The sequence below is a fragment of the Pyrgilauda ruficollis genome, unplaced genomic scaffold, assembly GCF_017590135.1.
Source record: "Pyrgilauda ruficollis isolate IOZ18807 unplaced genomic scaffold, ASM1759013v1 scaffold60, whole genome shotgun sequence".
Lineage (NCBI taxonomy): Eukaryota > Metazoa > Chordata > Aves > Passeriformes > Passeridae > Pyrgilauda > Pyrgilauda ruficollis.
Genome location: NW_024527711.1, coordinates 4,836,067 through 4,855,729, shown reverse-complemented (window position 1 = coordinate 4,855,729; position 19,663 = coordinate 4,836,067). Strand labels below are relative to the sequence as shown.

Here is a 19,663-nt window from a genome sequence, read left to right as displayed (position 1 = left end):
ACTTGTCAGCAATATGCCCTCTTCAATGAATCCTTCCAGGACACTGGCACATATCACCTGTCACTGGCATCTGCTGTTGAAGGTCTCTGATCCTCTTAATTATTTTGCCTACTGAGTGTCAAGTTCTTTCATGTTTTCTGGCATTTGCTTAAAAACCAGGAACACAACTGCGGTCTTTAAGCAATATGGCAGATGTGCTTTTTTTGGAAGAGGCACGATAGAAGGTTTAGTTGATCTTAATTGTCTTTTGTCAAACACAAGAGTCTCTTACCCATTCCATGGTTCACAACAAGTATTTTTCCGGGTGCCTGTCCATTACTCTGTGTGACAAGCCAAAAGCCAGTGAAGGGTGGCAGGCTGGATAATGCGATTTTCAATGAGGCAGAATTTTCTCCCTTAGCTAGTTCCATATGTATTGGATTGGACTTATCAGCAGCATCTGCTGGCAGTGGCCCACTGTGTGCAGTGCTGGGGTTTGGTGTCTGGTCTGATTACCCAGTTACAGTAATAATAACCTGGATGCACTTTGGCCCTCGAGCCTGCTCTGATCAGCTGATAGGCCACAACTTTATTTTGCATTCCAGCTTAGACAAAAAGCTGGCACACTCGAGTAAGTGGAAGTGGGATAGCAAAGTTAGCACTTATCACCCTGCTCCAGGGCAATGGTACGTGTATGTGTTCTTATCACTGAGCACTTCTCTGCTTATCCCCCTTTCATAGAGGCTAAGCAATCTCAATTGCCCCACATTTCCTGAGATGTTCTGTAGGGCAGCAGAGTTTGCAGTCTGTCAAAGCCCCAAATTCCCACTTGCACACATTCCTGCTCCAATCCCTTCCTGATTTTGCTGATTGTTCTTAGAATCAAAACTAATTATGGAGAAGAGCCCTGCTATCCCACAGATAAGTGTCTTTGGATGGATGACTTCTGTGAAAAGGGAAAGAAGCATCTCATGGATGCTTTGCAGCAGATTGTAGAGGTTAGGTTGGACCTTTCTGTTTCCCTTCTGATATAGGCACAGCTCCAGCGCTGGGAGCTGGCTCCTGCAAACAGGCTCAGAAATGGGTAATTCACATGTTATGCGTGTTAAGCCCAAGGCCTTGGCTTGCTTTGGCAGAAGGCTCCTCTCAGGTTTCCATAGGAACATAAGGGAATTACAGCATATAGCTTGAAGTTCAGCCTCACAGTTACTGAGAGGAAACAGCTGCTGCCACTACCCAGGTAGCATTGCAGATCCAAACCTTAAGTTCTGAGATATGAAATACATACGCTATGAAACCATGCTGGCTCCCCTTGCATAAGCTGAGACCTCTCACAAAACAAGGGCTTGTAGCACCATGTGCAGCTCACCAGTGAGCTGTGCTGATAGAAAGTTGACGTGATGACATTTGCTTGAAATGTCAGGACCCTGTAGCATGAAGAGGTGACAGCACAACGTTGTGCTGCAAATAGCTACCAGGACGTGGTGAGTTTATTGTACAACACAAACCACTAAAAGTGATTGCATGGTGCATATAGCTCTAGTTAGGAAAAGAAAAAGGGGAAAACCCCTTTTAACTGAAAAACAAGGTGCTTAAAAGAAATCCACATTTGGACCTTTCTTGTCCGACTGGATGCTGAATGACTAAGTAATAAAATGGCAGATCAAAATCAATTTCAGTAAGTACAGAAGAATTCACAGGGGAAGGAGAAAGCCTAACTACCCATATACACTGACAATCTGAAAAAGAGCACACAGGAAAAAGATTCTGGAATTCCTGTGAAAAGTTTTCTGCTAAGATCAGTTTTGTGCTACGCAGTGATCAAGAAGGGAACTACAAGACAGCAAAGAATTAGCAAAGACAGAAAAAACCCAACAAAGCAGTGGCTTGGCCTCAAAAGGACCATTCTTTTTCATGACCTAGCTACAGAAATTGTGAAAATTATTAGCACAGGGTACCTGGAAGAACAAAACTAGGTGTTCAGAAAGGTTTCTAAGCCAATTGATGCTGACATATAAGCACAGGTCTGGTGCACCTTGTTCAGAAATTCCCATAAATGCTGATGATTAGCATCTGGAGTGTTAGCACAGAAAGACCACATTGCCCCTGTCCCTAAGTGTTTCTTCTGGCCACAGTAAGGGACAACAAATTTTGTTTGGTCAGCCTCTGGTCTTCCTCGAAATGGTCCTGTTATTATCTGACCATAAAAATGTTAACAGATTGTGGAGAGTTGGTTTCCTCAATTAATTCTGTTGAACTCTTCAACACTTAGAGAACAACTGAGATTTTGTTTACACATTCAGCAGGGCAGAGTGAAAGAACCAATCTGTCCCCAAATTAATTACTTCATTTCACATTGGTGTTATGGTGCTAAATGAATGAGATGCCCCCTCTCTCCCCACGTGCCTTCTGAAACCTTCCTATTGTGTCAGACTTGTCACTGCAATCTCTCTTAATTGCAAGCTCCTTGGTAATTTCTCTGCCACAACATTTTCCCAAAAAGAACCAGTGGTGAGTACTCAGATGAAAAGAAATGCTCTGACAAGCTGGAGTTTTAATTTTTTTTTAGATTGCTTGTAGAAGAGGATCATTATTAGCAGATGATAATTAGGAAGTAGTAACACTTTAATTTGCAAGGATATATTGAAATTCATTAGCATCAGAAAGCTTTGCTGTGCTCTGTGGCAAATGAATTGGACAGATCAGACTGATTCCTAATAGCTATGATAAATACCCTGACCAAACCACTACCACCCCTATTTCATCTGTGGATCTATCTGTCCTGTGTTTCTGTAGCCTACCTTTATTAAACAAGCCAAAGATGGGCAAAGTGTGAAACTCCTGGAGGGTTTTATCCCTCCTAATATCTTTTTTAAGCTGATGGTCTAAAAGGAGTTCTTCCTTCACTGGAGTGAGACAAGAACCTCTGTCCAGAGGGTACTTCAGAGAATGTATTTAGCTGTCAATACAAGGGATAATGGCTCTGAACTAAACCAGGGTGGATTTAGATTATATATTAGAAGGAAATTCTTTCCTGTGAGGGTGGCGAGCCACTGGCACAGGTTGCACAGAGAGGCTCTGGATGCTCCATCCCTGGAAGTGTTCAAGGCCAGGCTGGATGGGGCTCTGAGCAACCTGGTCTAGTGAAAGGTGTCCTTGCCCACGGCAGTGGGGCTGGATAGTCTTTGAAGGTCACTTCCAACCCAAAGCATTCTACTCAAAGCATTCCCTCTGAACTCAAGGGAGCTGAGGTGGGAACTGGAAGAAGTGATCGAAACAATGGGGAAAAGTCTGCTGCTCAGAATGTGCAGAACCATTCTGAACAGCGTTTGCTGCGGTGAGGACCTCATCCTTCAGGCTATCAGATTCAGGAGAAGACCAGAACCCCCAGAATGTGTTCATCCCACCTTGAACATGTGCACTGTCCCAGAATGAACCACCTTCAGGGTGGTTCTAGTACTAGTTTCTTTCCACTGAGAAGAGATGCAAAAAAACCTACCTAGACCAGATGCTTGACTGGTCCAAGGGACTAAAGGTATATGCAAAGGCATGTGATGACAGCTCATGACTATTTCTCCAGTCTTAATGAATTGCTGGTTTTCATCTGGCAGGAAGGTATCCCTCAGTATTTTCCAGCAAGCTGCAAATACCAGCTAATTAAAACATCATGAAAGGCAAGACTTTTATTCTTTATGATTTTTGAAATAGTGCAAAGATGTCCTTAAAATACAGAAATCCTACTTGGCATGAAGCAATTATGTTCAGAGCAAAAAAAAAAAAAAAAAGAAAAAAAGAAAAAAAGAAAAAAAAAAGCTTTAGACTTAAAAAGTAGAGTCCTGTGAAGAGCAATGATTCTTGAAAAACTGACTTTCCAAGTCCTTCCCTGGCCAGCTGATAACTCTATAGCTACAGAATAGTCTTCTAATTTCCTTTGACCATTCACTTACGAGTGTTTATTTGCCTGCCAAGACACAGAAGCAGAGGGTCACTTGAGATCTACCAGTTACTTACACAATAAATAATTTTTATTTTGAACTATTATGAAATACATGAGGGAAGAGCATTTGCTGGATTTTTCTGCTAGGATGAACCACTGTGGAAGCATAAACAACGGTGGCATTACATTGTCAGCATGAGTTTTCACTGTTCATCATTTATTGAGGGGACTGGGGAGTGAGTCACACCTGCCACAGCCATTGCCTCAGCAAAATTTGCAGTCAAGTTAGAATCAGATCAGGGAACACTGTTTAGGAACTTTCTATTGGCAGTGCAGGCTTTCTGCATTATTATTTTCTTCTTGTCATTTTGCTTCATGTAATTTCCTCTTTCACCCTCAATTTACTTCTGTTTTGCGAAATTTTGGAGCTATGAGGAATGAATGCATGAATTTTGCCGTTATGTGATTGAGGTGGAAGAATGGCCTCCTGAGAGCTTCAGTTGCCAACAAGATGGATTTCAGTGCTGAAAACTTTGAACTCCAGAGCTGTTTGCTATAGCAAAGCAGAAACATAAGTCATCTAAACCTTGTAACATTCACCCATGGATGGAAATGAATAATACTCCTCTTATCTTGTACAAGGGAGAACAGAGGACCAACAAAAGTGGTGGGGTATTTTTTTTGCACTGATTGAACTTCAAAGAGGTGCAGAAAATTGGATTACAGATTTCTGGATTCCCTGGTCTCATGATTCATCTGCTGGACTGCTTGAATCTCTCTGCCCAAGTCACTTAATTTTCCTTTCAGTCGGCCTTCTCATTTCAGTGAGACAAATTCTACACTACAAACTGACCACCAGTAGCTGTTCCTGTACTTTATCTGTTCTTCTGGCAATACTTTAGCCCAATATAATGGTTAACTCATGGGATTCTTGAGTGCTTGGAAACCATGCTGGACTCTTTGAATACTACAGGGATAGAAGTGTCAGTTTTGATGCTTTTTGGCAAAAAAATAGGTCCTCCAAAGTACATTCTTCTGCATCCTTGCCAGGAAACAACTACCTGACATAACAAAAAAACCAACCAAACAAAAAAACAACCAAACAAACAAGAACCCAAACCCAAACAAAACCAAAAACCCCAAACAAACAAAAAACCAAAACAAAACAAAAAAAATCACAGCCAGACCTGACACTCATTAAATCAGTTGGGGTTTCCTGGATTCAGTAACAACAATGTCATCTCTATGTCATGAAAAATAACTTCCTGAGAATCAAAGAATCATTGAAGGGTTTGAATTGGAGGGGACGTTTACATCATTCAGTTCCAAACCCTTGCCATGGGCTGGGACTCCTTCCACTAGACCAGGTAGATCAAAGCCCTGTCCAACCTGTCCTTGAACACTTCCAGGGATGGGACAGCCACAACTTCTTTGGGAATCTCATCTGCTCTTAGTGAAATAACTTTCCATAACATCACAGAATGGTTTGGGTTGCAAGAGGCCTTTGAAAGTCATCTAGTCATCTAGTGCTGCTGCCATGGGCAGGAGCACTTGTTAAAGGATCCCTGAGTTTTGCTGAGGGGTTGCTTTACAAAGAGGTTGGGATAGGCTTGGCCATTGCTGTGGTGAGGAAGGAGGGAGCTATCCTGCAGCACAGTGATGTCAAAGCTAAGAACCTATAAATAACTCCTTGCACTCTGAACAGCTGCACAGAAGACAAGACATACAAGGCAAAAATGCCCCATCTCAAAAAACATTCCTGCATGGCTGTCCTTCCCAGCCCTCTTCACAAACACAATTGAAAGTCTGTGCACAAACAGTGCCTTCCACCTCATCTCTATCCCCCCCACCTCCTCTCTATCCCCCTGTGTATTTTTTTTTTTTTCCCTGAGCTGCTGTGGACAGCTGGGAGGAGCGATATCCTCCATCTGCAGAGCTTGTTACCTTGAGATTGCCAGACTGAAGTCTCGGCTACACACAGGACTGCATATGTTTGGCTAAACCTGTTTTGAACAATTTAGTTCACAGCCATGAAGGCTGTGTGATACTTTTATTCTGATTCGACTGTGCTTTTGTCACATTTCAGGGTGTTGGAACCAGGTAAAATTAAGCTGAATTGGACCACTCCCATATCAAAGTTAGCATCCACCCCCTCCAGGATTTAAGCTAGATGCTGTGATACATAATGTCAATGTCTAAACCACTGTTTGCATCTCTCTGAGCTGTATGCTAGTTTTTCTGCCCTTTTCTATCTATCTATCTATCTATCTATCTATCTATCTATCTATCTATCCACAGCAATGCTCATAGGGCTTTTTTTTTAATGCCAAGAAAGCCTCAGTGAATTGAATATTAGTGATTCTTGCGCAGGCTGGGAGGGACCAAGCACTGCTGGTAAGGAGGAGTAGTGGCTCCACAGGTATAAAAGTGATGGGTGGATTTATTCCATTGCCTTCTGGACATGTGCCCATCACTGAACCCCTCTGGCTTGGCATTCCTCCCAGCCACATGAATTTGAAGAAACACGGCATGACTAGCTGAGGGTGAGACATACTCACTTATTTCCAGGAGCAAGCCCTTAGAATGTGTTTCAGAATTGGAGAGGAGAGCAATCTCCAGTGTGACTAAACAAGCTGCTTTCAAAAAGCCCCCTTTAAAATAGCCAGTAGAGAAGAAGCAGTCTCACCCCTGGGATTTGTCAGGGTGGCATCGGTGCCTTTGCCTCCATCTCCACAGCGGGTATCATCGAATGGGAGGCACTGATCCCCAGTTCCAGCCAAGACCTCTGAGTTCTTCACAATGTCTTTCACTGATGTGGTTGACTTGATTTTATAGATACGTCGGCTGTTGGTGTCCGAGAGGTAGATGGAGCCAGTGATCGGATCTGTGGTCAAGTAATACTTATGAGCTGGGCTGTGGCTGAAAAACAAGGGTATGACATTATTAATTTTTTGGATGATGTGTTTCCTTAAGTCAACAGGCAATGCAAACACTTTAGAGAATAAAAACGCTCAGGGCAGAACGACTGGGAAAGTGAAGGAGTGCTGTTTTGGACAAGGTTAGTACACAGTGTGTTACAGCACAGGATCCCAAGCTGTATCCATTAGCAATTGCTGTGCCAGGGTGCTCTCTGGCATGGAGGGAAGCAACCGAAGGAAAGGACTCTCTGGTCTGAGTCTGAGCCAAAAACATGCCAGGAACTACTACAGGTTGAGTTCCAGTGCCTGTGTTTGCTTAATTTACTTGTTATAGACATAGTCCTGAAACTGGTGTTCGTGCAGTGCCAGGAAGTGAAGGGAAAACAGAGGACAGTAGGGAAATAAAACAAATAATAATGAAAACAAATCTGCCCTCCCAACAAAGACTAATACAAACTCCAAAAGGAGACTCCCTGTATAAAGCACTTGAAGATACAGCCTTCAAGATCACTGCATCAAGGTTCATCTGGTGTTCTTGCTGACTCCAGCAAAGACTCTAAAGTTCTGTTCTGCCCTCAGGGAGATTAAGGGAATCCTGCCACTGAATTCAGCTGGTCCTCAGTGTTGAGAGAAACAAAATAATTCCCAGAGTGGCACATTTTGCCCCAAGTAAAGCATGAACTGGTATTAGGCTGAGGAACCTGAACCTCAGTCCCCTACTGAACACGCTGTGCTCACTGTTTCCTTGGACACAAGAAAGGGTGGCTGAGAAAACAGGATGAGCAGACAGAATGACAGTATTTTTAGCTCCATGACTGCAACACTAAATGAGCCCAAGACTGAAGAAATTAATAAACTAGAATCCACGTTATGGAAAGCATCCAATAGGACTGGCCAGAAAAAAAACAACCAAATGGGTTTAGACAAAATTTAAACAATTGTCTTGCAAGGACTTTACCTGTATTTGACATAGATACTTAAGATATTAATATCTTTTATTAAAATTGTTGACTATTGGTGTGTATCGACCTGCATCTCTTCTAAGCCTGAAACCAATAGGTTAGACTTTTAACATCTGTCCTGAACAGATTTATTTTCCTTCTAAGAAAGCCTAAGCAGTAATTAGAACAAGTATGAAAAGTATCTACTTTTCTCCAGAACACCTTCAAGCTGTCCAAACTCATCAAGTCCAAAGAATTCATAATAAAAATCTAGGCCACAGTTCACATTTTTGCACTTAATGGAATCGTTCCAGGAGAAGTTGACTAGAAACTTGAGTGTCAATCACAGTTGACTCTATTCTGCATATAGAAAATTCCTCTCAACCTTTATGTTAGGAAAATTACCTGCTCTTCAGACACGTAAAAATTACTGAGTTATTCTCACATTTAAAAAGCAGTAAATTGGTTCTTCATTCAAATTATTTAATACTGTGGGGGTGGGGGAAAAGCACCTTTCTGATTTATTCTGGAATATCCCTTGTGATTTATCCTATTAAAGTCTGAACAGATTTCATCTCCAAAAATGACACTGATTCTTGCTAAATAAAATGCTCTGACCTTCAAGACAGCTCCAGCCTGACAGTTCAGTCTCCATCTGTATTCCTTCCCAATGACAGCAGGCTGGGAGGGTATTATTTCATTTACCTGCATGTCACTCACACTAAGCAAGTGGCTTCAACCCTGGTGGAAGAAGTTCCCTGTGGGAATCCATCATCCATTTTGATCAGGGCCTTGCATTTTCTGCTGACTGTCCTAACAAAGCCCTGCTGAATGTCAGTAAGCTCTTGAGCTGTTCATAATCTCTATTTTGCATGGGAGGTGGACAAGAGGAGGACAGTTTTAATGGCACTTTGCAATCCTTTACCATCTTTGACTGGCAAGCAAAGATAACTTTCCCTGAGTTTTAGAGCAGGCTATGTGCAGATGGGCAAAGGCAAATGACTTACCCAGAGATGGAGAAAAATGGGGACAGAGAGAAATTCCTGCTCCCCGCTCCCAGCAATATTGTTGTGATTTATTTTTGGATTGCACAGCCTCACTCTGGTGGATTTTATTATTGATTACAATATTTTATTATTGACTACAATCTTCTGTAAAAAAGAGAGCTCTTAAAACAATTCTCTATCCCCAGCTCTTGCATAAAATAGATGCTGAAACCACCTGTTAAAATGGTCAAGCTGGAATTTACCCCCCTGGCCTCTGCCAACTGTTTTCAGCACTGCAGAGAGTTATTATTGTACTCTGCCCTTGCATGAACTGCACAGTGTTATACACTAGAAGGGTTTTTTTGTCACTTTGAGATCCTTCAGGGTGAAAGATGCTTAAATAAACATACACTGGTCATGTAAAATCTCCCAAACTGCTTCCCTTTATCTGTGATAGTGCATGAGCACTGGAGCCAGGAACATTGGGGATTCACTTTTTATTTAAAGCCACAATCAATAGGCAAAAATCCAAGTGGTAAACTGGAGTGGGCTGAACAGCAACTGAAATAAATATGCCTGGAGTGAAACAGAGAGGATTTTTTCCCCCTTTCATCCTCTCTTATTTCTCAGCTAGGTAACAGTCCAAAACAAAAGACAAGACTTTTTACTATTCAAAAGACTTGATCAGCTATACTATTTGTAGTCTTAGAATATTTATCCCCCATATTGGCACTGCAACTAGAAAATAACTGTGGAGGAAGAGCTGATTTCCCATTCAGAGCGTTCCTTGAGCTATTACAGTTTTTAGAAGAAAACCTAGCAATGCATTGATATGTTAAACCCCCTGAAGCAATAACATTGAAATTGCAGTGATGGGATGGGCTGGTCCCTAGCCAAGAACAGACACTTTGATGGGTATTAGTGGGCATGATGGTGTAGTCACTGGGAATGAGAACAGTTTCATGGTTCTGCAAGTCCAAGTGAGATGGAGGTGATACTGCTTCCTTGTATACTTGTGACAGTGATGTGCTGGGAAAGCAGAGGGAAATCTTTCAAGTCCACAGTGATTCCACTTCTCTGAGGTTTTGTATAGTCTCTTCTATACATCTGTCTTCTGCACTTTATCATTCTCATTGTTTGGACAGGATAGTGCCAGTATCATTTAGGGAGCTCTGCAGGTATGTTAAGAGATTCAGACTCTATTTTAAAGTGTTTATGTGATTCCTTACACACATGCACAGGGAAGAAATGGGATACAAAGTTGGGTGAGCTGGCAGAGGCGTGAGGTTTGAATTATGAATTGTGAATCATAGTTGTACTATGATATGTGCACAGGCTTTGAATAAAGGCCTCTCCCTTTGGGCCCAGAACCCATGTTTTGGAGGAGTCCTAGGAAGGAACCTTCTGCTCCAGAGAGGGAAGCCAATCTCTAAGGAAAAGAGATGAGAAAAGGGAGATGGTCCCTTTTTTCAGCAGGATCCCTACAAAACATCAGCACAGCAGACTACACCTTTTTATTGGTTTCTGTAAAATGCCAAGGGATTCATTTCACCATGCTTTAGATGGTTACAAAGTGGATGCTTACATCAGAGCTGGTTGTCTTAATTCCCTTTAGAAGCAGTGGAGAGAAATATCACCTTTTGGGGTAGGACTTGTCTGACTATTTTCAACATTTGTCTGACAAGATTAACTGTATCTTAGTTTCTCAAATGCAAGGGCATCTACTACCTCCTCGAAGGACAACTTCTGTGACTGGTAATTGTACAGCTCTGGCAGCCACTGTGGTCAACAGACAGGAGGAGTCACACCACTAAAATTAGTTACCCACAATCACTGACCTGGATAAACCCCTGGGGCTTCTTTGGATATGATGTCTCTGTTTAAGGACTCAAAACCACTTCTTTTTCTGTGCCAGCTACCCACTTCCCCTCTGAGCTTTTCTGGCCAAGTACATTTGCTGGTGACTAAAGAACCACCAAATTTCTGCAGTCAGGAGCTTTTTGTTCAGTGGGGCTGTGTTTCCATGGCTCCATGATAAGCACCCTGCAGCTCAGAACCAGAGGATTTAATTATTGTAGCTTGTGTGCAGTACTGATCTTTTTTCCTTGGGTGACACTCAATAGACTAATACCTAAGGAGGCCACACAATGCAGTGAGCTGGATTTGCACTTGGTCTTATAGTGTTTGCAGTTTGTGTGTGATGCCCAAAGCTCTTCTAGTGTGACATGCTGGACAATAAAATTTTATAACAATGCCATAAGCCAAGCCAGAGATGGCAAGGGACTTTTTATCTGATCCTAGAGCTGTTTGCTAAGATATCTCTCTTACTTCTCTCTACAGTATGAATGGAAACAAGAAAGGAAGAATAAATTTAAGTGGCAACTTTTTGTATATTTGCAAGACAGAAATGCCTCACTGCCCTCCACGTTCGTGCAGAGAAGGCATCATGATTTGGTGATGCTTTTTGGCTTAGCTAATGTCCCTCATTTAGGCTGTTGCAGAGTTAGACCTTGGCTGTGTACACAGAGCTGTAAAGCCAAGCCTCTACATCTCTGGGTAGCTCCAGAACCTTTGGAGATCAAACTCACCACACCCTACGTACTGGGGAGGAATTCCTTTCCCTTGAACTGAGGCAGCTTTAGCATATGGATTTCAGCTTTTCCAAAACACTATGATTCATCCCTGTGGATCTCCCCCTTTGCACCATTGCTGGTGTCAAGCTTAGGACATTCTGGAGTTTAAAGCACTGGAGCTTCAGCTGAGACTACACACACTCATTTCCTTGAGGTTCAGGAGCAAAGAGACTTCCTAGCAAGAACATTAAAGCAAGTGTCACAGAACAGGCACTAAGAGATGAGTGACTCCTTCAATACAGTCACAGATGGGAGGATTTGATCTGGAGCTCCTCACCTGCTTCCTCCTTCCCTCATCCCCTTTGGGCTACACTGAAGCAGGCATGTCTTGGATTTCTTTCACTTAATTTCTTAGTTTTTAGAAACTGCCTAAAGGCTGAAGCCCTGCCAACTCTGCTTGCCAATCTGCAGTGTTTGTGGCCAGTCCATCGATCCTCCTTCAGTTACTGCTTTCATACACAAAACCTCTTCTCATAACAGGTACCCAGCTGCTGCCCTTCACTGTCAAAGCAGATGCACTTTAGTGGCTGTGTATTTCTTGGGCATTAGGGATACAACTTGGCTGTTCCAAAGAGAAATTAAATTTTCTATAGCCTTCAAATGATGTGAAAGAGTACCTGGGGGGGCTGGAACTCAGCCTGATGAGGACAGTCAGTGAAAAGGTCTTGGGTACCAACCTCCCAGCCCTGCTAATAGATGCTTTGGGCCAGTCCATTACACTGTGAAGCTCAGCCCTTCATTATTGCTCTGGCAATAGGATAAAAAATCAGTTTCTACTCCATTTCATTTCCAGGCATGCAGATGAAAGAACATTTTTAGTTTAGCACAGCCTCTATGAAGTCAAAGAAATAGTAAATGAAAAGCTTGTAGCAAGAAAAATCCCCAATTCCAAATGCAAAAGAAAAGTAAACACACACACACACACGCACACACAAAAATCCCAGCTCCACACAGTCTAAGCTTCTGATTTAGAAAAGCAACCAGGGAGAAGGATGGGAAACTTGTCAGAGTCAGAGAAGTCCTTGCAAACACAGTCAGTGACAGGAAGTTGACATCTTCTGGAATGCAACTGATTGGATCAAACCCACTGAAACTCCAGTGAACCCAAGTGACAAATACTCCTACTGACAAAGCTCCAATTTAGGAGTCTCTCTTTTATCTTGTTTTCTTGTCATTACTCTTTTATTGCATTTCCTGGCTAAGGTTCTGAGTTGTGCTACCTCCATTTGAGTCTGACAGACTTTCACGTGTCAAAGCTCTCTATGAAAGCTCAGACTGAAAAATGTTACAAAAACTAACTTCCCTGGGTGGGTAATGCTGGGGCACATAGGATCTTTATTATGCCTGTTAAACACCCCCCAAACCCAAATGAAGGCTTTTCATTGTATGAGAATTATTTTTCCATCCTACTTGTTCCAGTAATCTGTTTTCTGATGCTGTTCCCATTCTACTTTCTTGATTAATTCCCATCCATTTTTCTTCCCCCCTCCTCCTCCTGTTACCCTGCTTCTCCTGCCTGCATTTCCCCTGTCTCCAGCTATAACAGCTCATGCAGAAGCTTGCATGGCTCACATTGTGATTAATGACTCCCAGTTCTGATGACTGATTGCCTACGCCAGTTTTAATCACGCCAGCTTCATTTGCTATTGAATCATCTGGAAATGGCACTTGTGGCTCACTGTGTAACAACATGCAACAAGACAGGGAGCAGCATAAGAATTCTCCACTGGTTGGCTTACCTATGTCTGAAATCTTTATTTCTGACAGAAGACAGGAAAGCAGGGAATAGAAGAAAGAATGAGGTGTTAGCAGCTCAGTTCGATGCATTATTAGCAGATTGAAAACTTGACAGTAACTGTATCACACAATGCAATAATAAATAAAGACTTAGCTGGAATGACACTGATGTATTTTATATTGGATATTACTTGGCAGTGAGCTCACTTATGTACTGCTGCATATCACAAAAGAAGTGTGATCTCACCTGCTTAGAGTTATTCACTCACACAAGAGATAGGACCATCAGACTTTATCTATCATTCAGTGCAGCACTGATCTAAATAGATGTAGATGCAGATATCTTTACAGTTTTTTTCACTCTCAGTCAAAGCACCACCTTGTGATTTACAAAGGTAACTTAAGAGTTGCAGTTACGGGTGGCAGTTCATTGCTGTAACCTCATGAACTCCAGCCCAGAGGACTGAAATTATGCTGAGCTGGACATTTTTCATAGGTCTAAGTTACACACCCAGCTGCAGCTCTCTGTGACCCACAATGCATTTGCTTCCAAGAACACTACACTCCAAACCCACCCCTGCAAACAAATCTTGGAGCCAAACAGTGAGGGTGTTAATCTCAAAGGAGATGCTGATTTGAGAAGACACAAGCAAACTCCATTTAGTCCAAAAGCAATGGCTTTCCTTTTAGCCAGCCAACATCTGAACCCACTTACTTTATAGCACACCAGAGTGAAGAAATGTTTATTAGATCCAGTAACCTGAGTGTTTGCACAGATGAAACAGCAATCGTTGCAGCAGATTTAACTCTGGAGTAAATTTAACTCAGTGGCTCTACACAACAGCCAGCAAGGCTACTCTGTCAAGGCTTCCAATTTTCCCTTCCCCAATGAGGAAATACTTTGCAAAACCTGTGTTTGGTCTGGTATTTCCACTGACAATGAAACAGGGACTGGGTTTTCAAAATTGTACTTCTGGGAAAGAGATATTAATCCTACTCTGTTGCAATGAGATTTGAGCTCACCGGCTCTTCTGGAAATTTCACCTTTGGTCATTAAAATAACTTTCTGGCACTAGAAGGATAGACATTACATTCTAACGAGGACCAGGTCTGAAGGTTTATCCCAGTTTCCCACCTTACAAACATGAGAGGTATTATGTTCTCCTGTATCATGGAACAGAATAGCAAAATTGAGGTTCTTGCTTCCGTACTGGAAAGGTGCCCCAGCCCTCTGAGGTGCCCATACCAAGGCACTTTTATTCTGTAAGTGCCAGCCTTCTGGTGGTGGCTGGCTGGATTTTTTTTTTTCTCATACACTATGATCTACAAGGATGGTTCTGAATGCCAAATAAGACTTTTGGTGAGGTCTAATGACTATAGCATGTTTGTGCATGAGTGACGAAGAGGATCTTGCACAAATTTGGCTGCAATCCTTGCAGAAATGCAGTATTATGTTTGTCCTCAGCAGCAGGGAATATTAAATCTGAGGAGGGAGGGTCTTGCTTTTGGGAAGATTCTTGTTTTCAGGCCAGATTTTGAGAGATGAATGGGAATACTGAACCTTCCTACTAGGCTATATTTATAGTGACTTCTCAGGACCGGAGTTCAGGCCTGTCAAGCACAGAAGACTCATTCAGGAACACTCCCTTAACTCTATCTGATTTTCCTGGAGTGAGACTGGTCTGGCCACGCAAAGCCCAGAACCAGGCCACGCTGGTTTGAAGTGGATGCTTGTATTTGTTGTGGAAATTTTAGATAGGTAAACTATCCTCAGTGAGGTCAATTTGAAATTTGGTTCAGTCACAATTTATCCAATTTTCTCAGAACTTGTGACAAATCATACTTTTCCCTCTGCTTCATTGTTTTTAATGGATGTTCCTGCCCCTTCCCCGTTATTTCTCCTGGTGTATTTTTTCCTTTGCTTTCTGGCACTAAAAGGAAACTCCACTTATTTCCAGATGCTCCCCATCTGCATGTTCAGCCTGACACTGCTGCTCAGCTGGGAACTGAAGGGGGCTGCTACAGCTGTCCCCTCAAAAAACAACTAGAAACCCCCACTCTGTGACTGCCTAGAGTGATCATCTTGTCTAAATTATGAGTGATTATCAGTCCTGATTCACCTCTACATATCATCATCAGTGCTGTGTCCTTCCAAGTTTAGGTTATCTCAGAGGCTGCTTGTTAATTTTCAGCATTCCTACTGGTTTCTGACTACAGGAAAAGGCAGACATCAGCACAGCCTGATTTAGCAGCACAGAAATGTGTCAATATTTTTGGCGTGTGATTCAGTTCTGGAAGAACTTGCTAGGCCTGTGTTTCTCTGGTGTAAATCAAAGTCAGCAGAGTTGCAGAAGAGGCAGATCCAGACAGCTTTTTCTCTGTTTTGCTGTGTTGTTTGCTTTTTTTTTTTTTTTTTTTTTTTTTAAGAGTTCTGTTCATTTTTCTTTTGGGTACATAGGATTTTTGCAGAACTTAAGAGCATTACTCTAACAGCCACATTCAGCACAGAATACCTCAGCTCCAGAATGTTGGTGACATTGCCTGAGGGAAAGATCCTTCGGATGTAGTTGAAATCTCCAACATAAAGACTTCCATCAGACCCACATGTTAGGGCAACAGGAGCCAGGAGTTTGTTTCCATCTGCCAGACCATTGCAGCTTGGACAAGAAATGCTCCGTCTGCGGCCGTTGCCCATAATGCTTCCAATTACAGGTGGCTGCTGGGAAATGAACTGGTTTTCCCCATTTCCTTTATGCAAGATGCCTAGAGAGAGAAAAAACAGTATTATGGAAATTAAAGAAACAGGAAGGCTGAGGCCAAAGGGAGCACAAACTGGCAATGCTGCATGCCAGCTGGGGAATCTGTGAAGTAGCAAGAAGGTTGATCATCTTTCATAGTATTGTTTTGTGATAGTTTCAAATGAGGAGCCTCTTTTCTGAGTTAAGTATTTATTTTAGACTCATTACATTTCCTACAGAAGGAAAATATGTAGGGAGATCAAGACTGTCTTCACCTTTGAATGAAATGCACTTTTCAGCATCTTATGAATTTTTACCTGCGCTATCTGTTCCTCCTTGCCCTGTAATTTGCAGTCTACCAAGTTAAAAAAAAAAAAAAAAGGAAAAAAAAAAAGAAATTGCATAGCTCATGGAAATGTAAGGGCCAGGAAGACCATGGGACATTCTCTAGAGAAATGTTTCATCTGCAAAGTTTTAGAGGAGCTCTGCCTAGTTTCCCTCTAAGTGTAGCACTCTCAGCAGTGATGTGGGTTGAATTAGATGTTTGTTCCCATACCACTATTATCTAAAGGGACACAGTGCTTCCACCCTTGAACAGGCTCTGATGAGCTTTTAAGCTTCCCTTCTGCAGTCCTCAGCAGTCTTCAAAGAGTCTGGAACCTTCCATTCTCCTTTAGGACCCATGAAGCCTCTTGTTCCGCAAGTACACTTTGGAGGATGCCTCTGGCTGGATTTATGCTTACTGACAGCTCCAATCTGAACAGGCTCCCCTTTGTTACTTTAGGAATATTTTCCTTGTTAGCACCCTTCTTTTATGACACTACAAAGTTGGGTTGACATTCAACTACTTCATGATGGCCAGCTTCTTTTACATTTTGTAAACCAAATTACTTTTAAATGTAGGTTACTGGAAATAATTTGCTAGTAAAATACATGAGAGAGCACATGTGTTGGTCAGGTTTCTTTCCTATCTTTTTCTTGGATTCTTAGTGATAAGAAGCAACTGGATCTTGCAATGCTGCGTTACTCTTGTTATGAGTCACAGACAACCTACCACTTTGTATGTTGAGGGCATGGTGTTTGTCCAGGGACCATCCTCCAAGTTTGGAAGCATCAATTTCATAACCCTGAAGCACAGCTGTCCTCTTCTCCCACAGGATTAAGTCTGGACAGGATTCATACTCATAACCTACTGAAACTGTGAACAAGAGAGAAACAAAAGACTCCTTAGGTTAGTTAACCCAGAAATGCAGTGCCAGCCCACGCAGAATAGCAATTGAGCAGGGGTATGAGAATTTCTACAGAAAATTGCTAATTAAATTGAAAATGTCATCATTATAATGCACAGTCCAAATATTTTTTCTCTTAAAAGTCTATTCTGCATCTAAAAAGGTCAATGCCGTTGTCAGTGTTGGGCAAACGCGCTCAAAATTCAAAAGACACTGTTTTAAGGATGTATTTTAAAACAATGGATATTAGGATTGGGACTTGATCTCTGGGAGTCCTTTCCAATTCAGGATATTCTATGATTTCAGAGTGTACACCACTGTTGGACTCTCAAATGGGAGAATTTTACTCCTATCTAATTTCTCTGATAAAAGAGCGCATGCCAGGAACATAATCTTGATTATGATCTTTCTGGGAAGGTAAAGACTTGCACAATTCATGCATGGGGCAGTGAGTCCCATGGAGGCAGCAGTCTCAGCCAGACTGACTTGTGGTCATTGTAATGTCAAAAGTTTGCTTGCCATGATGTCTAATCAGAGCCTTTCAGGAGTAACTCCACTGAACACACTGGAGTTGCTTAAAATTATGTCAGCAGAAGGAAAATAATGTTTTTGACAGAATAATGATTCCTTTGTGATTTTCTCAGAAGAAGCAGGACCATTTTCATTGGTCTGCTTTTCTTCTTCTAATCTTTACAGCTGAAGCAGAGCAGAACTGCAAGTTCCACACAAATGAAAAGCAATTACATAGATCTTTTCTTTTTTTTACTAGATAGAAAAAAACCTGTCTGATCTTACAAGTTTACCAGCCTCTTTGAAAAGTGCTGAGCACTGAGAGAACTCAGGATTTGCCATCAAACATAGCCTTTTGCAGATTTTATCAGGAAAATATATAAGTTAGGATATGAAAGGTCAATATTTTCCACTGTTGTGGAGGTGGGAATCATTGAAAGTGTGAATTCTGATGTCCTCAGACCTGCTTGTGTACTCTGGAGCTGCAGAATTGCTTCACGGAGCACTCCAGGACCCACTGGTGATCTAGCATCTTAAAGAGCATGCACGCAGACTGCTTCACGATATGCTACATTTCTCAGTGTGGACTCCAAGCTGGGTAAGGCTCAGCAGGGTGTATAATCCAGCCTGCTCAAGGCAGCTGAGCCTGAGTGAGAAGAGGAAGGCACCTATTCTTACTCCTGGAAAACCAGGCATCCTGCAACTCCTCTAAAAAGACTCATCTTCAGTTGAGCTATGAGGCATAATGAACCATCCTTCTGTCAACAGGAGCTGTATTTGCTAATTTGGGATCTCTCCCATTTTGCTGATACCATTTCCTGGCAGCCTGAAGGGACTAGTCTAGACTCAGCTGAAGACCTGTAACTGAATGTCCACTGGGTGTTGACAGATGGGAAGCAATCACTGCAGAACTGCATTACTTCTGCTCACTAAACACCCAGTATGGGATGGCATTCTTGAATGGGTAACAAAGAGGAGACTAAGATTAGACCAACCCTGAAGGTCAGGCACAAGGAGCAGTGGCAATCAGGGCTCTGTCCAAGTGATTCCTTTCAAAGCAGTGTTGACAGTTTTTGGCTATAGGTGAGAGGCCGCCAAACACTTCTAGCCCCAGTTAATTCCTTCTGTATGAATATGATGGGAGCAGCTTAGGATGTACGTGCTGGGCCATGAGCCAGAGAACAGATAAGTATTTGTACTCTGTCCTTGAAAGTGTTCAAGGCCAGGCTGGATGGGGCTTTGGGCAACCTGATCTAATGGGTGTTATCCCTGCCCATCACTGGGGAAATGGAAATTACATGGTCTTTAAGATCCCTTTCAACCCAAACCATTCTGTGATTCATTTGCTGGGGAATGTGTGCTGCAGTGAATCTGCAGGGACCATTCATGTGTCTGCAGTCAGACCATACTGATCTAGGACAAGATCTATCACTGCCACTTAGTTGCTTCTAAAAGGAGGCACAAACCCTGGGGTCACTTACCGAAGGCTTCTGAGAGCCCATACACCTTCTGGCTGTAGACATCTGTCTTGTCCCAGATGAAATAGTAGGACAGGTCTGGAGCTGCTGCAAACCACTTTCTGAAGAGGCGTCCCTCGACGGCGACCATGAGGTGGACTTTCATGAGGTTGAAGGGGATGGTGGGGTGGGTCATGCTGATCCGCAGCACTGATTTGTAGCCAGCTGTGCGACTGCTCAGGTAACTCACTTTTATTTTACTGCCGGAAACGTTAATCTCCTCTTGTAGAGCCTGTGGAAAAGCAATCCACGAGGTGTTAAATCAGCAGTGAGCAGACAGGAAAAGGCAGTGAAGCTGCAATTTATCAAACACACCTGTATAAAAGCTCTGGCAGGCATGTCTAAAAAGGTACCTAGTAGGCATCAAGTATGAAATCATATACGTAACGTATTTCTGGAAGCTAAGGAATGCCTCCCACCTTCTCCATCTCTGTTATATGGGAGAACAGGAGAACAAAGTGTCACATTAAGTCAGTGTTTACAAAGAGACTCACTCTTAAAAGGAGTACCAGGACCCACAGAGAAAAGAGCTTGGGAT

The 19,663-nt window shown here is 42.4% G+C and overlaps 1 protein-coding gene across 1 annotated transcript in view; it reads right to left on the bottom strand.

Moving 5' to 3' along the window:
- Positions 1–19,663, bottom strand: part of TENM4 (teneurin transmembrane protein 4) — a 589,520-nt gene that overhangs the window by 45,705 nt on the left and 524,152 nt on the right. Inside the window, exons 20-24 of the mRNA XM_041483687.1 lie at positions 19,090–19,357; positions 16,924–17,067; positions 15,645–15,894; positions 13,134–13,154; positions 6,603–6,835 (exon numbers count right to left, since the gene is read on the bottom strand). Coding sequence (XP_041339621.1) covers positions 6,603–6,835; positions 13,134–13,154; positions 15,645–15,894; positions 16,924–17,067; positions 19,090–19,357 — 916 coding nt within the window. The remainder of the gene's footprint in view (positions 1–6,602; positions 6,836–13,133; positions 13,155–15,644; positions 15,895–16,923; positions 17,068–19,089; positions 19,358–19,663) is intronic.